The 16,053-nt window shown below is 39.4% G+C and overlaps 1 protein-coding gene across 2 annotated transcripts in view; it reads right to left on the bottom strand.

Annotated features, from left to right (window-relative positions):
- Positions 1–5,147: 5,147 nt before the first annotated feature.
- Positions 5,148–16,053, bottom strand: part of trim45 (tripartite motif containing 45) — a 29,079-nt gene continuing 18,173 nt past the window's right edge. For both annotated transcript variants that reach the window (XM_060833076.1, XM_060833077.1), the window contains exons 5-6: positions 8,701–8,827; positions 5,148–7,009 (exon numbers count right to left, since the gene is read on the bottom strand). In XM_060833076.1, coding sequence (XP_060689059.1) covers positions 6,861–7,009; positions 8,701–8,827 — 276 coding nt within the window. In that variant the 3' untranslated portion in view covers positions 5,148–6,860. The remainder of the gene's footprint in view (positions 7,010–8,700; positions 8,828–16,053) is intronic.

Below are 16,053 nucleotides of genomic sequence, written 5' to 3'. Positions count from 1 at the left end.
AAGGTGGACAAGTCTCCAGGTCCGGATGGGATCTACCCCAGGTTACTGAGGAAAGCAAGAGAGGAAATAGCTAGGGCCTTAACAGGTATCTTTTCAGCATAATTGAACACGGGTGAGGTCCCAGGGGACTGGAGAATTGCTAATGTTGTCCCCTTCTTTAAGAAGGGTAGCAGGGATGATCCAGGTAATTATAGATCGGTGAGCCTGACGTCAGTGGTTGGAAAGCTGCTGGGCAACATACTGAGGGATAGGATCTATTTCCATTTGGAAAAAAAATGGGCTTATCAGTGATAGGCCCAGGTTTTGTGCAGGGATGGTCATGTCTTATCAACTTAATTTTTTGAGGAAGTGACAAAATTGATTGATGAGGGAAGGGCTGTAAATGTCATATACATGGATTTCAGTAAGGTGTTTGATACGGTTCCTCATTGTAGGCAAATGGAGAAAGTGAAGTCGCATGGGGTCCAGGGTGTACTAGCTAGATGGAGTGAGAAATGGCAGATGGAGTTCAATCCAAGCAAATATGATGTGGTGCATTTTAGAAGATCCAATTCAAGAGCAAACTATATGGTAAATGGAAACGTCCTAGGGACAATTGATGTACAGACAGATCTGGGTATTCAGATCCATTGTACCCTGAAGGTGACAATGCAGGTTGATAGAGTGGTCAAGATGGCACATGGCATGCTTTCCTTCAATGGATGGGGTGTTGAGTACAGGGGTTGCAGGTCATGTTACAGTTGTATAAGATGTTGGTTCAGCCACATTTGGAATACAGTTCTGGTCACCACAATACCAAAAGGATGTGGATGCTTGAAGGTGCAGAGGAGGCTCACCAGGATGTTGCCTGGTATGGAGGATGCTAGCTATGAATAGAGGTTGAGTAGGTTAGGATTATTTTCATTAGAAAGACAGAGGTTGACGGGGGACCTGATAGAAGTCTAAAATATCATGAGAGGTATAGACAGGGTGGGGAGCAAGAAGCTTTTTCCCAGAGTGAGGGACTCAATTACTAGGGGCCATGAATTTAAGGTGAGGAGGAGAAGTTGAAGGGAGATATGCATGGAAAGTTCTTTATGCAGAGGGTGGTGGATGCCTCGAATGCACTGCCAGCGGAGCTGGTAGAGGTGGGCACGATAGCACCATTTAAGACATATCTAGACCGGTATGTGAATGGGCAGTGAGCAGAAGAACACTGATTCTTAGAAAATAAGGGAGCGGTTTAGATACAGGATCTAGACTGGAGGGCCGAAAGGCCTGTTCCTGTACTGTAATTTTCTTTGTTCTTTGTCATTGCCTTTCTTCCAATATTGCTGCCATGGTCTGGTGTTGAGGCTTCCACTGCTAGTCCAGGGGGATGAGGATATGACCCTCTGCACCACCTTGATCAGCAGAAGATCCAGGTCCCTGCCAACTCTTTCTTGCCATGTATGTTTGGAAAAAGTGTCAGCAAATATGTAGGGTATGTCCAGACAAAGAGTGCTTGTCCAGGTACACAGCACTGTTTTAAAGATGGCAACTCTTCAGGGAGATCCCAGCAGTGGTGAGTGCATCTGGGCACAACGTGTGGTACAATGGGGTTAGAATCAGGCTCAGGGCACCAACATGTATTAAGATTAAACTTACACAAAGGAAAAGCAGGGTAAATTGCACTTATTTCTCTTCCAACTTGTTCAAAGACATTGATTATGTTGACCAAGTTTTATACAGTAAAAAGTTTAAGTTGTAACCATGATTGTTATGTGTCTAAACTTCTTTTATTAAGTTCCAAGTAAATGAAATCCTTTAAAAATATGGAGGTAATTGGATATAACAGTCAATGCTAAGAGGCACAAAAAAACAGGAGCAGAAATAGACTACTCAGCCCCATGAGCGTGGTCTGCCATTTGATAAGATCATGGTTAATATATTTATGTTTGAAATGCAACATTACCATCTACCCCTGATAACATTTGATCCCCTTACCCAACAAGAATCTGTCTGTTTCTGATTTACAAATATTCAATAACTCCTCCTTGACTGCCTTGTGAAGTAGACAGATGCAAAGTCACACTATACTCTGAGAGAAAACAAAAATCTCCTAATCTCGAAAAGTCGTAAAATGGTAACTCCAATTTTTAAAATAGTGCCCCCTAATTCTGGACTGACTTACAAAAGGAAACATTCTCTCCATGTCCATATTGTCAAGACCAGTTAGGATCTCATACACTTCAAATAATCACACAACACACTTCTGAACTTCAGTAGAAACATGCTTGATAAGATAACACATTCATTCTAGGTAACAATCCAGTAAACCTTCTCTGAACTGCCTCCAATGCATTTACATCCTTCCTTAAATGAGGAGAACAAAGCTGCACACAGTATCCAAGAGGTCCCACCAATCCCCTGTATAATTGGAGTAAAACTTCCTTAGTTTATGTTCAGTTTCTGTCATAATAAAGGGTAGTGTGCCATGAGACTTCTTGATATGTGCTGTGCCAGCCAATCTCATAACCCCGTTAGTTTGTTATGCCAAACAATCAGCCCTGATGTTTTTCAAAAGAGCTTTGATGTGGTACCTTATTAAGTGCCTATTGGAACTCCAAGTACACCTAAAGGTTCCCCCTTATCCACAGGACATCTTACTCCTTCAAATAACTCCAATAAATGGTTAAACACCATTCCCTTTCAGGAAACTATATTTAAGTGGGCAGCTATAATCTCTTCAATGATCAATTCTAACATCTTCTCCATGACAGATAAGGCCTTTAATTTCCTGCTTTTCTCCCTTTTTAAAGGGTTATATTTGCAACTTTCCAGCCTGATGGAATCTTTCCTGAATAAAGGGACTTTTGGAAAATTAATCAGTAGATCTACCAGTGGACGTGGATTGGATTACCAAAAGACCACACAGGAGACCGCTAGATAAGAGTCTAAATTAGAGTGGTACTGGAAAAGCACAGCCAGTCAGGCAGCATCCGAGGAGCAGTCTAATCTAGACTCTGATTTCCAGCATCTGCAGTCCTCACTTTTGCTGGCTAGATAAGAGTATTAGGGGCAAAATACTGGCATGGATAGAAGATTGGCAGACTGACATAAGGCAGAGAGTAGGGACAAAGGGATTTTTTTTGGAATGGCAGGCAGTGGAAAGCGGAGTTCTGCAGCAGTGTTGGGACCACAGCTATTCACACTACACATTAATGATCTGGATGAAATTGAGGGTATTGTTGCTAAATTTGCAGATTACACAAACATAGGTGTAGGGATAGATAGTGTTGAGGAAGCAAGAAGGCTGCAAAAGGCCTTGGACAGGCTAAGAGAGTGGGCAAAAAATTGGCAGTTGGAATACAATGTGGAAAGTGTGAGGTTATGCACTTTGGTGGGAAGAACAGAGGGGTCGGCTATTTTCTAAACTGGGACAGGCTTCAGAAATCAGAAGCTCAAAGGGACTTAGGAGTCTAACTTCAGGATTCTATTAATGCTAACATGCAGGTTTAGTTGTCAGTTATAAAGGCAAATGCATTGTTAGCATTCATTTCAAGAGGGCTAGAACATGACAGCAGGAATGTCCTGCTAAGGTAGACTGCATTTCGGGCCCCATCTCAAAGAATGGATATGCTGGTATCGTAGGGTGTCCAGAATAGGTTTACAAGAATGATCGTGGGTTGAAGGGATTGTCATATGAGAACTGAGGACTTTGCTTCTGTACTCGATAGGGTTTAGAGCAGTGGGGCAGAAATCTCATTGAAACTTACTGAATGCAGAGAAGCCTGGATAAAGTGGACATTGAGAAGATGTTTCCAGTAGTAGAAAAGACCAGGATCTGAGGCCACAGCCTCAAGAGTGAAGGGATGACCCTTTACAACTGAGACGAAAAGAAATTTCTTTAGCCTGAGGTAGTTAACCTGTGGAACTCATTGTTGCAGAAGGCTGTGGAGGCAGTCATTGAGTGCACTTAAGACAGGTTCTTGATTAGTGAGAGAATTGAAGGTTATGGGGAGAAGGTAGAAGACTGGGGTTGAGAAATATATCAGCCATAATCGAATAAAGGAGAAGACTGCATCTATAACTTATGGTGTCTATGATCTTATTAGCAACATCTCTTAAGATCCTAGAATGAAGTCCATCTGAACCTGGAGATTTGTCAGCCCACAGTTTCATCAGTTTGCTAATTACCATTTCCCTTGAGACTGCAATTTCACAAAGTTCTTTTCTCCTTTTCACCTCATGATTTCAGCTAAACTGGAATTACTTTCTCTATCCTCTTTAGGAAGAAAGAAGGAAATATTTATTCATTTCATTTTATTATCTACTATTAACTCCCTATCCTCCTTCTTGAGAACAAACGCTCTTTATTGACTCGTTCCCCTTTTAAATACCTATAGAAATTCCTGCAATGCATTCTTTTGTAAACTTTGTCTCATACTGTAATTTCTTCCTCTTTATTAACCTTTTTTTCATGCACAGACATTTTTATATTCTGTCAAGTAATCTGATCTTTCACTCAACTTTGCAGTTATATGCCTTTTCTTTAAGTTTGTTGATTCCCCTAACATCTTCAATCAGCCATGGTTGGTGGGAATCCTTTGATAATGTTTCTTTATAGTTACATATTCTGAAATATCACCTTAAATGCTTGTTGCTGCTTTTCAATTGATCATCCCTTGGCCTAGTATGCCAGTTTACTTCAGCTAACGCAGCTCTCATGTCTTTATTTAGGTTTATAATACTAGTCTTAGATACATTGTTTCCCATTCAAGTTGAATGCAACATTCAAATCATATTGTGCTCATTTTTACCTCGAGGTGCCTTTATTCTAAGGTCACTAATTAATTTTGTCATATCACACACAGTAACAATGTTGATGTAATCTGTTTTCTCATCAGTTCCAGAACATGCTGATCCAAGGATAAAAAAATTAAATAGACTGTTCCCCCATCTCAATAACAGCAGTCTGGTCTCATAATCGGTCAAACTCAAGTCCTTTCCATACATGGTTATTGTGGTTTGGGTGATTCTTGTGAACACTTACTGTTACATTATCAGTATAAAAATATCAAGCTATGTATGCCGAATGCAAGCACAGTCCAGAAATCAAACAGATAAAGCTTAATACATTGAAATTAGTTTTATTAAATGGGTTAAACATTGAATTTGTGCATTACATATAAATTAAAATTCAAGCTTTTAAAAGTCTGATGTACAAGTTTAAAAAAAACTAAATCACAATAAAGTAAATAAAGAAAATCCTGATGGATTAAAAAAAATCCAGCACTTCAACGTGGCACATCAAATTGCTTCAGGTTCCAGTTTTTTTGTATTGGTCCATAAGTTTGAATGATCAAAACGCTGTGTAGATTAAGCAGAGCCAATATAAAGGCTACCATAAGTAGCATGTTGTGTTAATCTAAGTGGTGAGTATAAAAGGTAGACAATAAAGTAACATCTCACACACTACTGATGGAATTTCATCTGGGTCGTCCATCACCCACACTTGCCCATCTCTAGCAATCATGATGAAGTTTCTATTCGACAGCCAGTATCCTTTTTTGAGAACCTGTACATCTCCCAGCATCATTTAGTTGCTGCACTACCACATCTTGGGTATCCTCCCTCACCCCACTCCCCACTTTGCCCAAGGGTTGTCAGCCAGAGGCCAGCAGCTCGCAATATTGGTAGCAGTAATGGCAATGCCACCAATAGTGGCAGCTACTGCTGGTATTACAGTTAGTTGAGAGAAGGGAGAGCTTCATACCACCACAGACCCCTCTCTTTGCTTCCTGATGCTGGTTCCCTCTACATGCACTTATGGCAAGTTCCTCCACTCACTGCTAGCTGAATATCAATAATGATTTTATGAGGCCTTGAGAGGTTATTTAAGTGCCTCAATTGCTTTCTGGACACTGTAGCTGCGAACCCCAACCTAAAATACACTGTTTGTAATACAATGGTTGAAATAAACTTTGAGTATTTCAAATTGGCACAAAAATGGTGTTAAAATGTACATTATATGGTTGATATTATTTGAAATTTATAAAATTGATTTAATTTTAATTATAATTAGAGTATTGAGATCACTAAAGTTAATCTTTGCTTTGAGTATGAGCTAAACTTCCATTCAGTATGAATCCATGTTAATATAGAGTATGCATGCAACATGTGTATACTTTGGACAAAACTAAACTCAATGCACATACAAAATTACCGTGTTATTTAATTGGCTACATTTCTACAAATAGCGCATGCAATGTCTCCTTACACAGATCTTTACTTCCAAAACATGTACCATTTAGTCAAAAAAAAGTCTGAATGAACCAGATTGATGACAAACAATGGATTCAATTCAAAGTATATCACAGTATCCCATATGGCAGTTTCCATTAATGTTGCTCAGGCCGTGGTATTTTGATTACATCTCTAATATTTTGAAATGATTTCTGTGTATTATAACATAATAATGCATTACTTCTAGTACAAGGTAATTCATTAAAAATAACTAGATCCTTTATTACACTCTATGCTGTAGAGTATTCATTTGTGAAATCTGCAACAAAATTACAGTAATTTCTTGGTTATTCCTAAATTGCAGATCTTTTTATTTGAAAAGGCTCGGTTCAGTGAATGTTTAAGTTACTTCTCTTGGAATTATTACGGATAAATTAGTCCTTTTGAAAAGACCCCAAAAGTAATTAACAATAGCTAATTTTCTATCTCCGTTCTCATCTTACACGAAAAACTATAGCAGGCATTAAACTGGCTAATCTTTGAGCATACCTGAAGATCACAAAGTTTTCTAGATTGGCTGAACAGTCATTACTTTAATGCAAAATTTTAAAAGATCAACGTTAGGTTTGTGGTTTTCATGTCTTGGTTTTGTTTTACAAAGCAACAGTTCTAACCAGGCTCTGGTGAGAGTTGCTATTTATTGTTCCAGGGCATTCTGAATGTTCAGTCAACTTTCCACAACAGGACCAGTGTGGCTGGCCCGGGTGTCCTTTGTGCCCATGTCCACAGCCTTGGTACCCACCTGCCAATTGAATACAAAGAACAAAGTTTCATAATACTGTAGATTCAACAATCCCTGTAAATTTTATGCAGTGTCATGTCAGAAACAATGCCCTTCATCACACTAACTACATTTCTACTTTCTATAAAAAGGCAAGTGTTTATATTCAACCCTATACTCTGAATTGTATTTTCTCAATAAGTTGTTCAGATTGGTGGGATTGCGGATAGTGAGGAACACTGTCAGAGGATACTGCCAGATATAGATTAGTTGGAGGCAAAAGTAGAAAAATGGCAGATGGAGTTTAATCCAGACAAATGTGAGGCGATGCATTTTGGAAGGACAAATACCAGTGAAATTTGTATAGTGAATGGCAAAACCCTCAGCAGTACTGATATGCCGATCTGGGTGTGTAGTTCCACAGATCACTGAAGGTGGCAATGCAGGTAGATAAGGTAGTAGGAAAGGGTTATGGCATGCTTGCCTTTAGTGCAAGAGGCATTGAGTAGAAGGATAGACAAGTTAAGCCACATCTGCAATATTGTATAGTTCTGATCACCACACTACCAGAAGGATTTGGATGTTTTGAAGGTACAGAAAAGGTTTACCAGGATGTTGCCTATTATGGGAGATTTTGCTATGAAGAAAGGTTGGATAAACTAGGTTTGTTTTCACTGGAACCCAGGAGGTTGAAAGGCGACCTTATAGAAGTTTATAAGATTGTGAATGGCACAGAAAGAGTGGAATGTATGAGGTTTTCTTCCCAAGATGGAGGGGACAATTACTAGGGGACACAGGTTCAAGGTGTTGGGAGTGGGGGAAGTTTAAAAAAAAAGAGATGTGAGGCAAGTTCTTCACGCAGAGTGCTGAGTGGCTGGAGCGTACTGTCAGAGGTGGTGGAGGAGGCAAACACAATAGCAGCATTCAAGCAACACCTGAATGAATACACGAAAAGGAAGGGAATAGAGGGAAACGGATTCTGTAAGTGAAGACAGTTTTAGTATGGAAGGACAAAATGTGTGAGCTCAGACTTGGAGTGCCGAAGGGCCTATTCCTGTGCTGTAGAGTTCTTTGTTCTTTCATGAGCTGGATGGAACAGCATACATGAATAAGTCATCTTTTCCTCTCTGTCCACATTTAATTACTTCAAAACAATCATGTATAGCTTCAGAGTCTACAAAAAAAAACCTCCCCTTTGCATAGATGATTTTTCACACTTTAAGAAAATAAATTAGGGAGGATAAATTTAAAAAGCTATTCTCTGCCATTATTTGTGCTGTTTCATTTTTTTCTATTTCCAAACATTATTTATATGGACTGTCAAATCACTTTTATTTACAACACAGTAAGAAATTTTTTAAAAAATCAGTGAGCTGTGTTACTCACTTATAAAGTATATCAACAATGTATTAAAGAATCTGCAAGTGTAAATTATCATGCAATGCATACTACATATTCTGAGGCATGAGTCTATTATTAATTGTGTATTAAAATTGAGGCCTCATTGCATTCAGATGATTAAAATGGTGTTTCACTTGCACCTCTCAGAATATAAAGCATATGAAACTATAGCTGTAGAATTAAGAGGTTCATGTTTGTATTGTTTATCTCTGAGTAATGATATTTTGAATGGATTTCGCCCCAGTTTTATCATTCAATGTCTGGCTATCTGCAATGGAACAATTACAAGTGAGATTTTCTATTAAACTCACCAGGCATTGTGCCTCTGCAACCACAACGGATATCCTTTTGTCCACCACTAGAACAGAACGTGCAGCAATGAAATATACCAGTGTGCTTACGGAGTTTACTTGTGACTGTTACAGTGAATGGAGATCCCTGGGAAAAGAATAGCAGTTACCAAAGTTATGTTATACTTAATATATTAGCAAGTGTTGAGAAGATTTGCAGCTCAGGCTGAGGTTTTAGATGTAGGTTTGCTCGCTGAGCTGGAAGGTTCATTTCCAGAAGTTTCATCACCCTATTAGGTAACATCTTCAGTGGGCCTCAGGCGAAGCACTGCTCAAAACTGATGCTTTCTATTTACAGTCATAGAGACATACAGAACGGAAACAGACCCTTCGGTCCAACCCGTCGATGCCGACCAGATATCCCAACCCAATCTGGTCCCACCTGCCAGCATCCGGCCCACATCCCTCCACACCCTTCCTATTTCATATACCCATCCAAATGCCTCTTAAATGTTGCAATTGTACCAGCCTCCACCACCTCCTCTGGCAGCTCATTCCATACACGTACCACCCTCTGCGTGAAAAAGTTGCTCCTTAGGTCTCTTTTATATCTTTCCTCTCTCACCATAAACCGATGCCCCCTAGTTCTGGATTCCCTGATCCCAGGGAAAAGACTTTGCCTATTTACCCTATCCATGCCCCTCATAATTTTGTAAACCTCCAAAAGGTCACCACTCAGCCTCAGATGCTCCAAGGAAAACAGTCCTAGCCTGTACAGCCTCTCCCTATAGCTCAAATCCTCCAACCCTGGCAACATCCTTGTAAATCTTTTCTGAACTTTTTCAAGTTTCACAACATCTTTCCAATAGAAAGGAGACCAGAATTGCATGCAATATTCCAACAGTGGCCTAACCAATGTCCTGTACAGCTGCAACATGACCTCCCAAGTCCTGTACTCAATACTCTGACCAATAAAGGAAAGCATACAAAACGCCTTCTTCAGTTACTATCTACCTGCGACTCCACTTTCAAGGAGCTATGAACCTGCACTCCAAGGTCTCTTTATTCAGCGCCACTCCCTAGGACCTTATCATTAAGTCCTGCTAAGATTTGCTTTCCCAAAATGTAACACCTTGTATTTATCTGAATTAAACTCCATTTGCCACTTCTCAGCCCATTGGCCCATCTGGTCAAGATCCTGTTGTAATCGAAGGTTACCCTCTTCACTGTCCACTACACCTCCAATTTTGGTGTCATTTGTAAACTTACTAACTGTACCTCTTATGCTTGCATCCAAATCATTGATGTAAATGACAAAAAGTAGAGGATCCTGCACCGATCCTTGTGCCACTCCACTGGTCACAGGCTTCCAGTCTGAAAAACAACCATACACCACCCCCCTTTGTCTTCTACCTTTGAGCCAGTTCTGCATTCAAGTGGCTAATTCTCCCTGTATTCTGTGAGATTCAACCTTGATAACCAGTCTCCCATGGGGAATCTTGTCGAACGCCTAACTGAAGTCCATATAGATCGCATCTACTGCTCTGCCCTTATCAATCCTCTTTGTTACTTCCTCAAAAAGTTCAATCAAGTTAAGACATGAATTCCCATGCACAAAGCCTAGAATTTATTTGTTAAGGTTTCTTTGGGTTGGTGATGTCATTTCCTGTGGTGAAGTCATTTCCTGTTCCTTTTCTCAGGGGGTGGTAGATAGGATCTAACTCGATGTGTTTGTTAATAGAGGTCCGGTGGAATGCCATGCTTCTAGAAATTCTCATGCGTGTCTTTGTTTGGCTTGTCCTCGGATGGATGTATTGTCCCAGACGAAGTGGTGTCCTTCCTCATCCATATATAAGGATACTAGTGAGAGAGGGTCACATCTTTTTGTGGCCAGCTGGTGTTCATATATCCTTGTTGCTAGTTTTCTGCCTGTTTGTCCAATGTAGTGTTTGTTACTGTCTTTGCACAGTATTTTGTAAATGACATTAATTTTGCTTGTTGTCTGTATAGTGTCTTTCAAGTTCATTAGCTGCTATTTTAGTGTGTTGGTGGGTTTATGGGCTACCATTATGCCAAGGGGTCTGAGTAGTCTGGCAGTCATTTCTGAAATGTCTTTGATGTAGGGGAGAGTAGCTAGGGTTTCCGGACATGTTTTGTCTGCTTGTTTGGGTTTGTTGCTGAGAAATAGGCGGACTGTATTCATTGGGTACCCACTCTTTTTGAATACATGGTATAGGTGATTTTCCTGTGCTCTGCATAGTTCCTCTGTGCTGCAGTGTGTGGTGGCTTGTTGAAATAATGTTCTGATGCAGCTTCATTTGTGGATGTTGGAATGATTGCTTCTGTAGTTCAATATTTGTTCTGTACGTGTTGTTTTCCTGCAAAAGCTGATTTGAAGTTCCCCATTGGCTGTTCACTCGACTGTGACATCTAGGAATGGCAGTTTATTGTTGTTTTGCTCCTCTTTAGTGAGCCTTATGCCAGTCAGGGTATTATTGATGGTCTTGAAGGTTTCCTCTAATTTGTTTCATTTAGTGATGACAAAGGTGTCATCCATGTAGTGGACCCAAAGTTTGGGTTGGATGGTTGGCAGAGCTGTTTGTTCACGTTTCTGCATTATTGCCTCTGCTAAGAACCCTGATATCGAGATCCCATAGGTGTTCCATTGGTTTGTCTGTCGGTTTTGTTGTTGAAGGTGAAGTGGGTTGTAAGGCATAGGTCCACTAGCTTGATCATACTGTCCTTGTTGATGAAGTTAGTGGTGATTGTTGCATATATCTTTGGGTCTTCTAATAGTGTAGTCAGTGTTTCCTTGGCCAAGTTAATGTTGATTGATGTAAACAGGGCTGTTACATCAAAGGAGACCATTCTTTCATCCTCTCATATCTTAATGTCTTTGATGGTCTTCAAGAATTCTTGGGTAGAGTGGATGGAGTGGTGTGATTCTTCTACTAACACATCCATCCTAGGACAAGCCAAACAAGGACATGCACGAGAATTCCTAGGAGCATGGCATTCCAACTGGATCTCTATCAACAAATACATTGAGAGTTAGACCCCATCTACCACCCCCTGAGAAAAAAAAGGAAATGACATCACCAACCAAAGAAAACCAAACATATAAAAAAAAGCAGGAATTTTCAGCAGTGCTTTGCCTGAGGCCCACTGAAGATGTTACCTAGTAGGGTGACAAATGTCTGGAAATGAATCTTCCAGTTCAGCGAGCAAACCTACATCCAATATTTAATATATATTAAACAAAATAATTTTCTTCAATGTTAAAAAAAACAAAACAAATGCTGCCTTCTATAAGTTATTTGCTCCTTCTTCAAAAGCACAGAAGTGACCAAATACACAGCTACAGAACTGAAGAGCAAATTTCAATCACTGTAGTATTCTGTTTTCTCTACAAGTTATATTTATAATGTTTGTATTATGGGAATGACACTATAAGTCACATTACTTTAAATGTAGAAAACTGGGCTACTCCAGAGAATGAGAGTTCAAATCCCAGCAAAACAATTTAAGAAATTTGATTTTCTTTTCACTTTTAAGTCTGGAGATTGCAGCAAGTAACTGTGAAGCTGTGAGATTGTCATTAAAAATGCAAAGGATGTGGCTTAGGCAATGGATCCACCTGAACCTAACCTGAATTAGGTAACTACATTCACACACCAAAGTGACTACTTTAATTACCCTCCGAAATGGATGAGAAATCCAATGTAACACCTGATCAGGAACACAAGGCCTTTTGTGTTAAAATACATAGATTAAAACCGATAGCTTTATTTATAAAGGGTCATCATGCTGAGGCTGTATCGGACATTGGTGAGGTCTCTTCTGGAGTGTTGTGTACAGTTCTGGTAACCCCGTTATAGGAAGGATATTATTAAGCCGGAGAGGGTTCAGAAAAGATTCACCAGGATGTTGCAGGAAATGGAGAGTTTGAGATAGAAAAATAAACTGGAAAGATTTTTTTCACAGGAGTGTAGGAGGTTGAGGGAGTGACCTTGATGTTTATAAAATCACGAGGGGCATAGATAAGGTGAATGACAAGGGTCTTTTCCCTAGGGAAGGGGAGTTCAAAACTGGGGCATATTTTTAAGCTGAGGGGAGAAAGATTTAAAAATGATAGGAGGACAACTTTTTTTTACACAGTAGTTCATGTGTCAAATGAACTGCCAGAGAATCTGGTGGATGCAGGTATATTTACATGATTTAAAAGACACTTGAATAAATTCATGAATAGGAAAGGTTTGGAGGAATATGGGCCAAACGCAAGCAGACAAGACTAGTTTAGTTTGTGAATGGTATAGACTGATGGACTGAGGGGTCTGTTTCCATGCCATATGACCCTGGGACTTGTAAATCAGAGATCTGGAAAAATACAAAGTAACATTACTCCACAAGGGAGAAAAATAACCCTTTCTAAAACATAGGGACAAATTTTGCAATGGTTTGTTCATAGAGTACACCCAGAAACATTAGAATTACACAAAGAATATGGCACAGAAATGGGACATTCAGCCCAAGCAGTCCATGCTCCATTTATGCTCTGCTCAAGCTTTCTCCTGTTCTTCTTTTTTATCAAACAACATTATCAAAGGCAAAAGGGTAGTGACAGTCAGGGATTTCAACCATTCCAATTCTAACCAGAATAAAATCAGTGCACACTGATACATTCAAGAAGACTATCTTAGTTAGCTTCAGGAAGCCAGCCAAGTTGAAGGTGTATTAGCTTAAAAGTATTTGTTGATAATGAACATAATTCGTTTATACTTACTTTAAAACATTCGTAGATCCAGCAAAAAAACTTATCCATTGGCACAAGGCCAACTTTACGAAGCTGAGATGGAGAGGATAAACAGACAAAGTCTTTTCCCTGGGGTCGGGGAGTCCAGAACTAGAGAGCATGGGTTTAGGGTGAGAAGGGAAAGATATAAAAGAGACCTAAGGGGCAACATTTTCACGCAGAGGGTGGTGCATGTGTGGAATGAGGTGCCAGAGGAAGTGGTGGAGGCTGGTACAATTGCAACACTTAAGAGGCATCTGGATGGGTACACGAATAGGAAGAGTTTGGAGGGATATGGGCTAAGTGCTGGCAGGTGGGACTAGATTGCGTTGGGATATCTGGTCGGCATGGACGGGCTGGACCAAAGTTCTGTTTCCGTGCTGTACATCTCTATGACTCTAGTTGAAAAACAACAAATTGAAAGTGTTAAGAGCAGTGGGTGACATTCAAGATAAAGACTGAAGGTTTGGAGCAAATATGTTCTTAAAGATAAACGCTGAGAATCTCAAATCGAGGACCCTTGAGCAATCCATGAATATGCAAGGTAAGGTAAGAGGAAAAAATTGAAGCTTATGTCAGATGCTGAGAACTCAACAGTGCAGAAAGCCTGAGAAGAGTAAAGCAGCTATAAAAGTTGAAATGTTTTTAAAAATATTAGAAAAGCAAAGGGAATGAGATAATATCCAATGATATTTGTAAATACAAAAACCAGGTGATGACAAGGGAAAAAAGTGTAGGATCTATTAGAGCCTAAAATGGTAATTGGTGTGTGGAGGTGAAAAATTGGGGCATGTTTGTATCTATCTTGCCAAGAGGGGAATGATTTTAACACGGTCATCAATGAGGAGGAATATGAAACATTGAATGTGATAAACAAGAGAGGGATGAAATATTAAGATGTTTACAGTCTTTGAAAGTAGACATCACCAGCCCTGGATGAGATGTATGCCAGATTGCTAAGAAAAGCAGGGGAATAAATATTAAACGCTCTGACTATTATTTTCCAATCCTTACAATTCTCTCAAAGATTTCAAAACATTTCAAGATCACTCTTAGCATTCCCTTTGCAAGAAAGAAACAAAACAATTTTACATAAACGCTTCATAGAATCAGCCAAAGCAGAATTTCTGCTTTGCAAAATGCCCAGTTAAATTATACACTTGAGTGGGATAAAGATTATGTGCACACCTTCTTAAAATTAACAGCCAGCAATTTTTCTTCAAAATGAGGTGCTGTACCAAATCCATAATGTTTGTGGGTCCTTGCTTCTGTGACAAAGCTCATGAATGGAAAAGAGGTAATTTTGGGTTGCAGTGTTCTTGAAATCTTGAATTTCTAAAGATCCAACTGATTGAGTTGATCCAGGTTTGATTCTTCTTTTTGCATTATATTGTTTGTTCATTTCTTCGTTGTTTGTTAATGGCATTTTGCAATTAAGTCTAAATTTAGCTACTTTTATTGTGCACCAAAGTAAACTAAACACAAGGGTTATTAGCAGAAGATAAGAAAACCAAATGAGTCTTACAAACTTAAAATAGTGAAAGATCAAAATGGGCAGATAATTAGAGGTTAATAGGGATGTAGAAAGAATGATTAGATTTTATACAAACTGCACAGTATTGTTGATAAATCACCTCTGCAGTAAATGCCTTCCGGAATTAGCCTGAGTAACAGGCAATTGCACCTCACTTCTGACAGGTTGTCAAAGCATGTTTTACATGTAGCTTCTTAAAATACTAATGGATTGTTGGAGTTCGAAATTACTTTTATAGATTAATTTATAGAATGTGGACCACTCTACCAATCACTGATTGTGCTTTAGAAGGTCGGCGCACACACACACACAACACTAGGGAAAAGTTAGGATTTGGACACAGCAATGATGGAAGAACACAGTGATATATTTAAAAATCAGCGAAGTGTGTGACTTGGATGGGAACTTCAGGTGTGGTGTTCCCGTCTACCTATTGCTTTTGTTGTGCTAGGCACTAGAAGTTATCAATTTGAAATATGCTGTCAGAGATCTTTCTGAATTGCTGTTGTGCACCTTGTAGATGTTATAAACTCTACTCATGATCAGCTGGTGACGGGAGTGAGTGAATAATTGCTTGGTATTACAGAACTTGTACCTTGCTGAAAGGAGACAAGAGGTGAAGTTTTTTGACTTGCATTCCTTGCGACTTGGAAATAAGAAAGCAGAACACTAATTTCTATAGCTTGAGAAAGGATTCCAATTGGTTGTTGGCATGAAGATGCAGGATGAACAGTTAACTGTCTCTGTTCATCTTTAGAACAAGCAGGTAGACTCTGATTTGTCAGGGTTTTGCTACGGGAATGCCATAGAAATTGGCAGGCACCATTCTGTTAAAGCCAATTAAGAAGTAGCAATGTATATGCAAAATCATTTTGCCTACAAAAGATAGCATTCTGTCCGGTAATACATGTTGGTTACATCGCACAGAAATGAATCACGTTACAAGGTCAGCTGATCATTTTAAAGGGCTCCTGGTATAATTCATAGCACAGTCTGTATAATTTGATAAGTGCTGTCCAATAGCAAATTCATATCTTGAACAGCTCAA

This window comes from Hemiscyllium ocellatum, chromosome 12 (genome assembly GCF_020745735.1).
Source record: "Hemiscyllium ocellatum isolate sHemOce1 chromosome 12, sHemOce1.pat.X.cur, whole genome shotgun sequence".
NCBI lineage: Eukaryota > Metazoa > Chordata > Chondrichthyes > Orectolobiformes > Hemiscylliidae > Hemiscyllium > Hemiscyllium ocellatum.
This window is presented reverse-complemented; position numbering and strand designations above follow the sequence as displayed.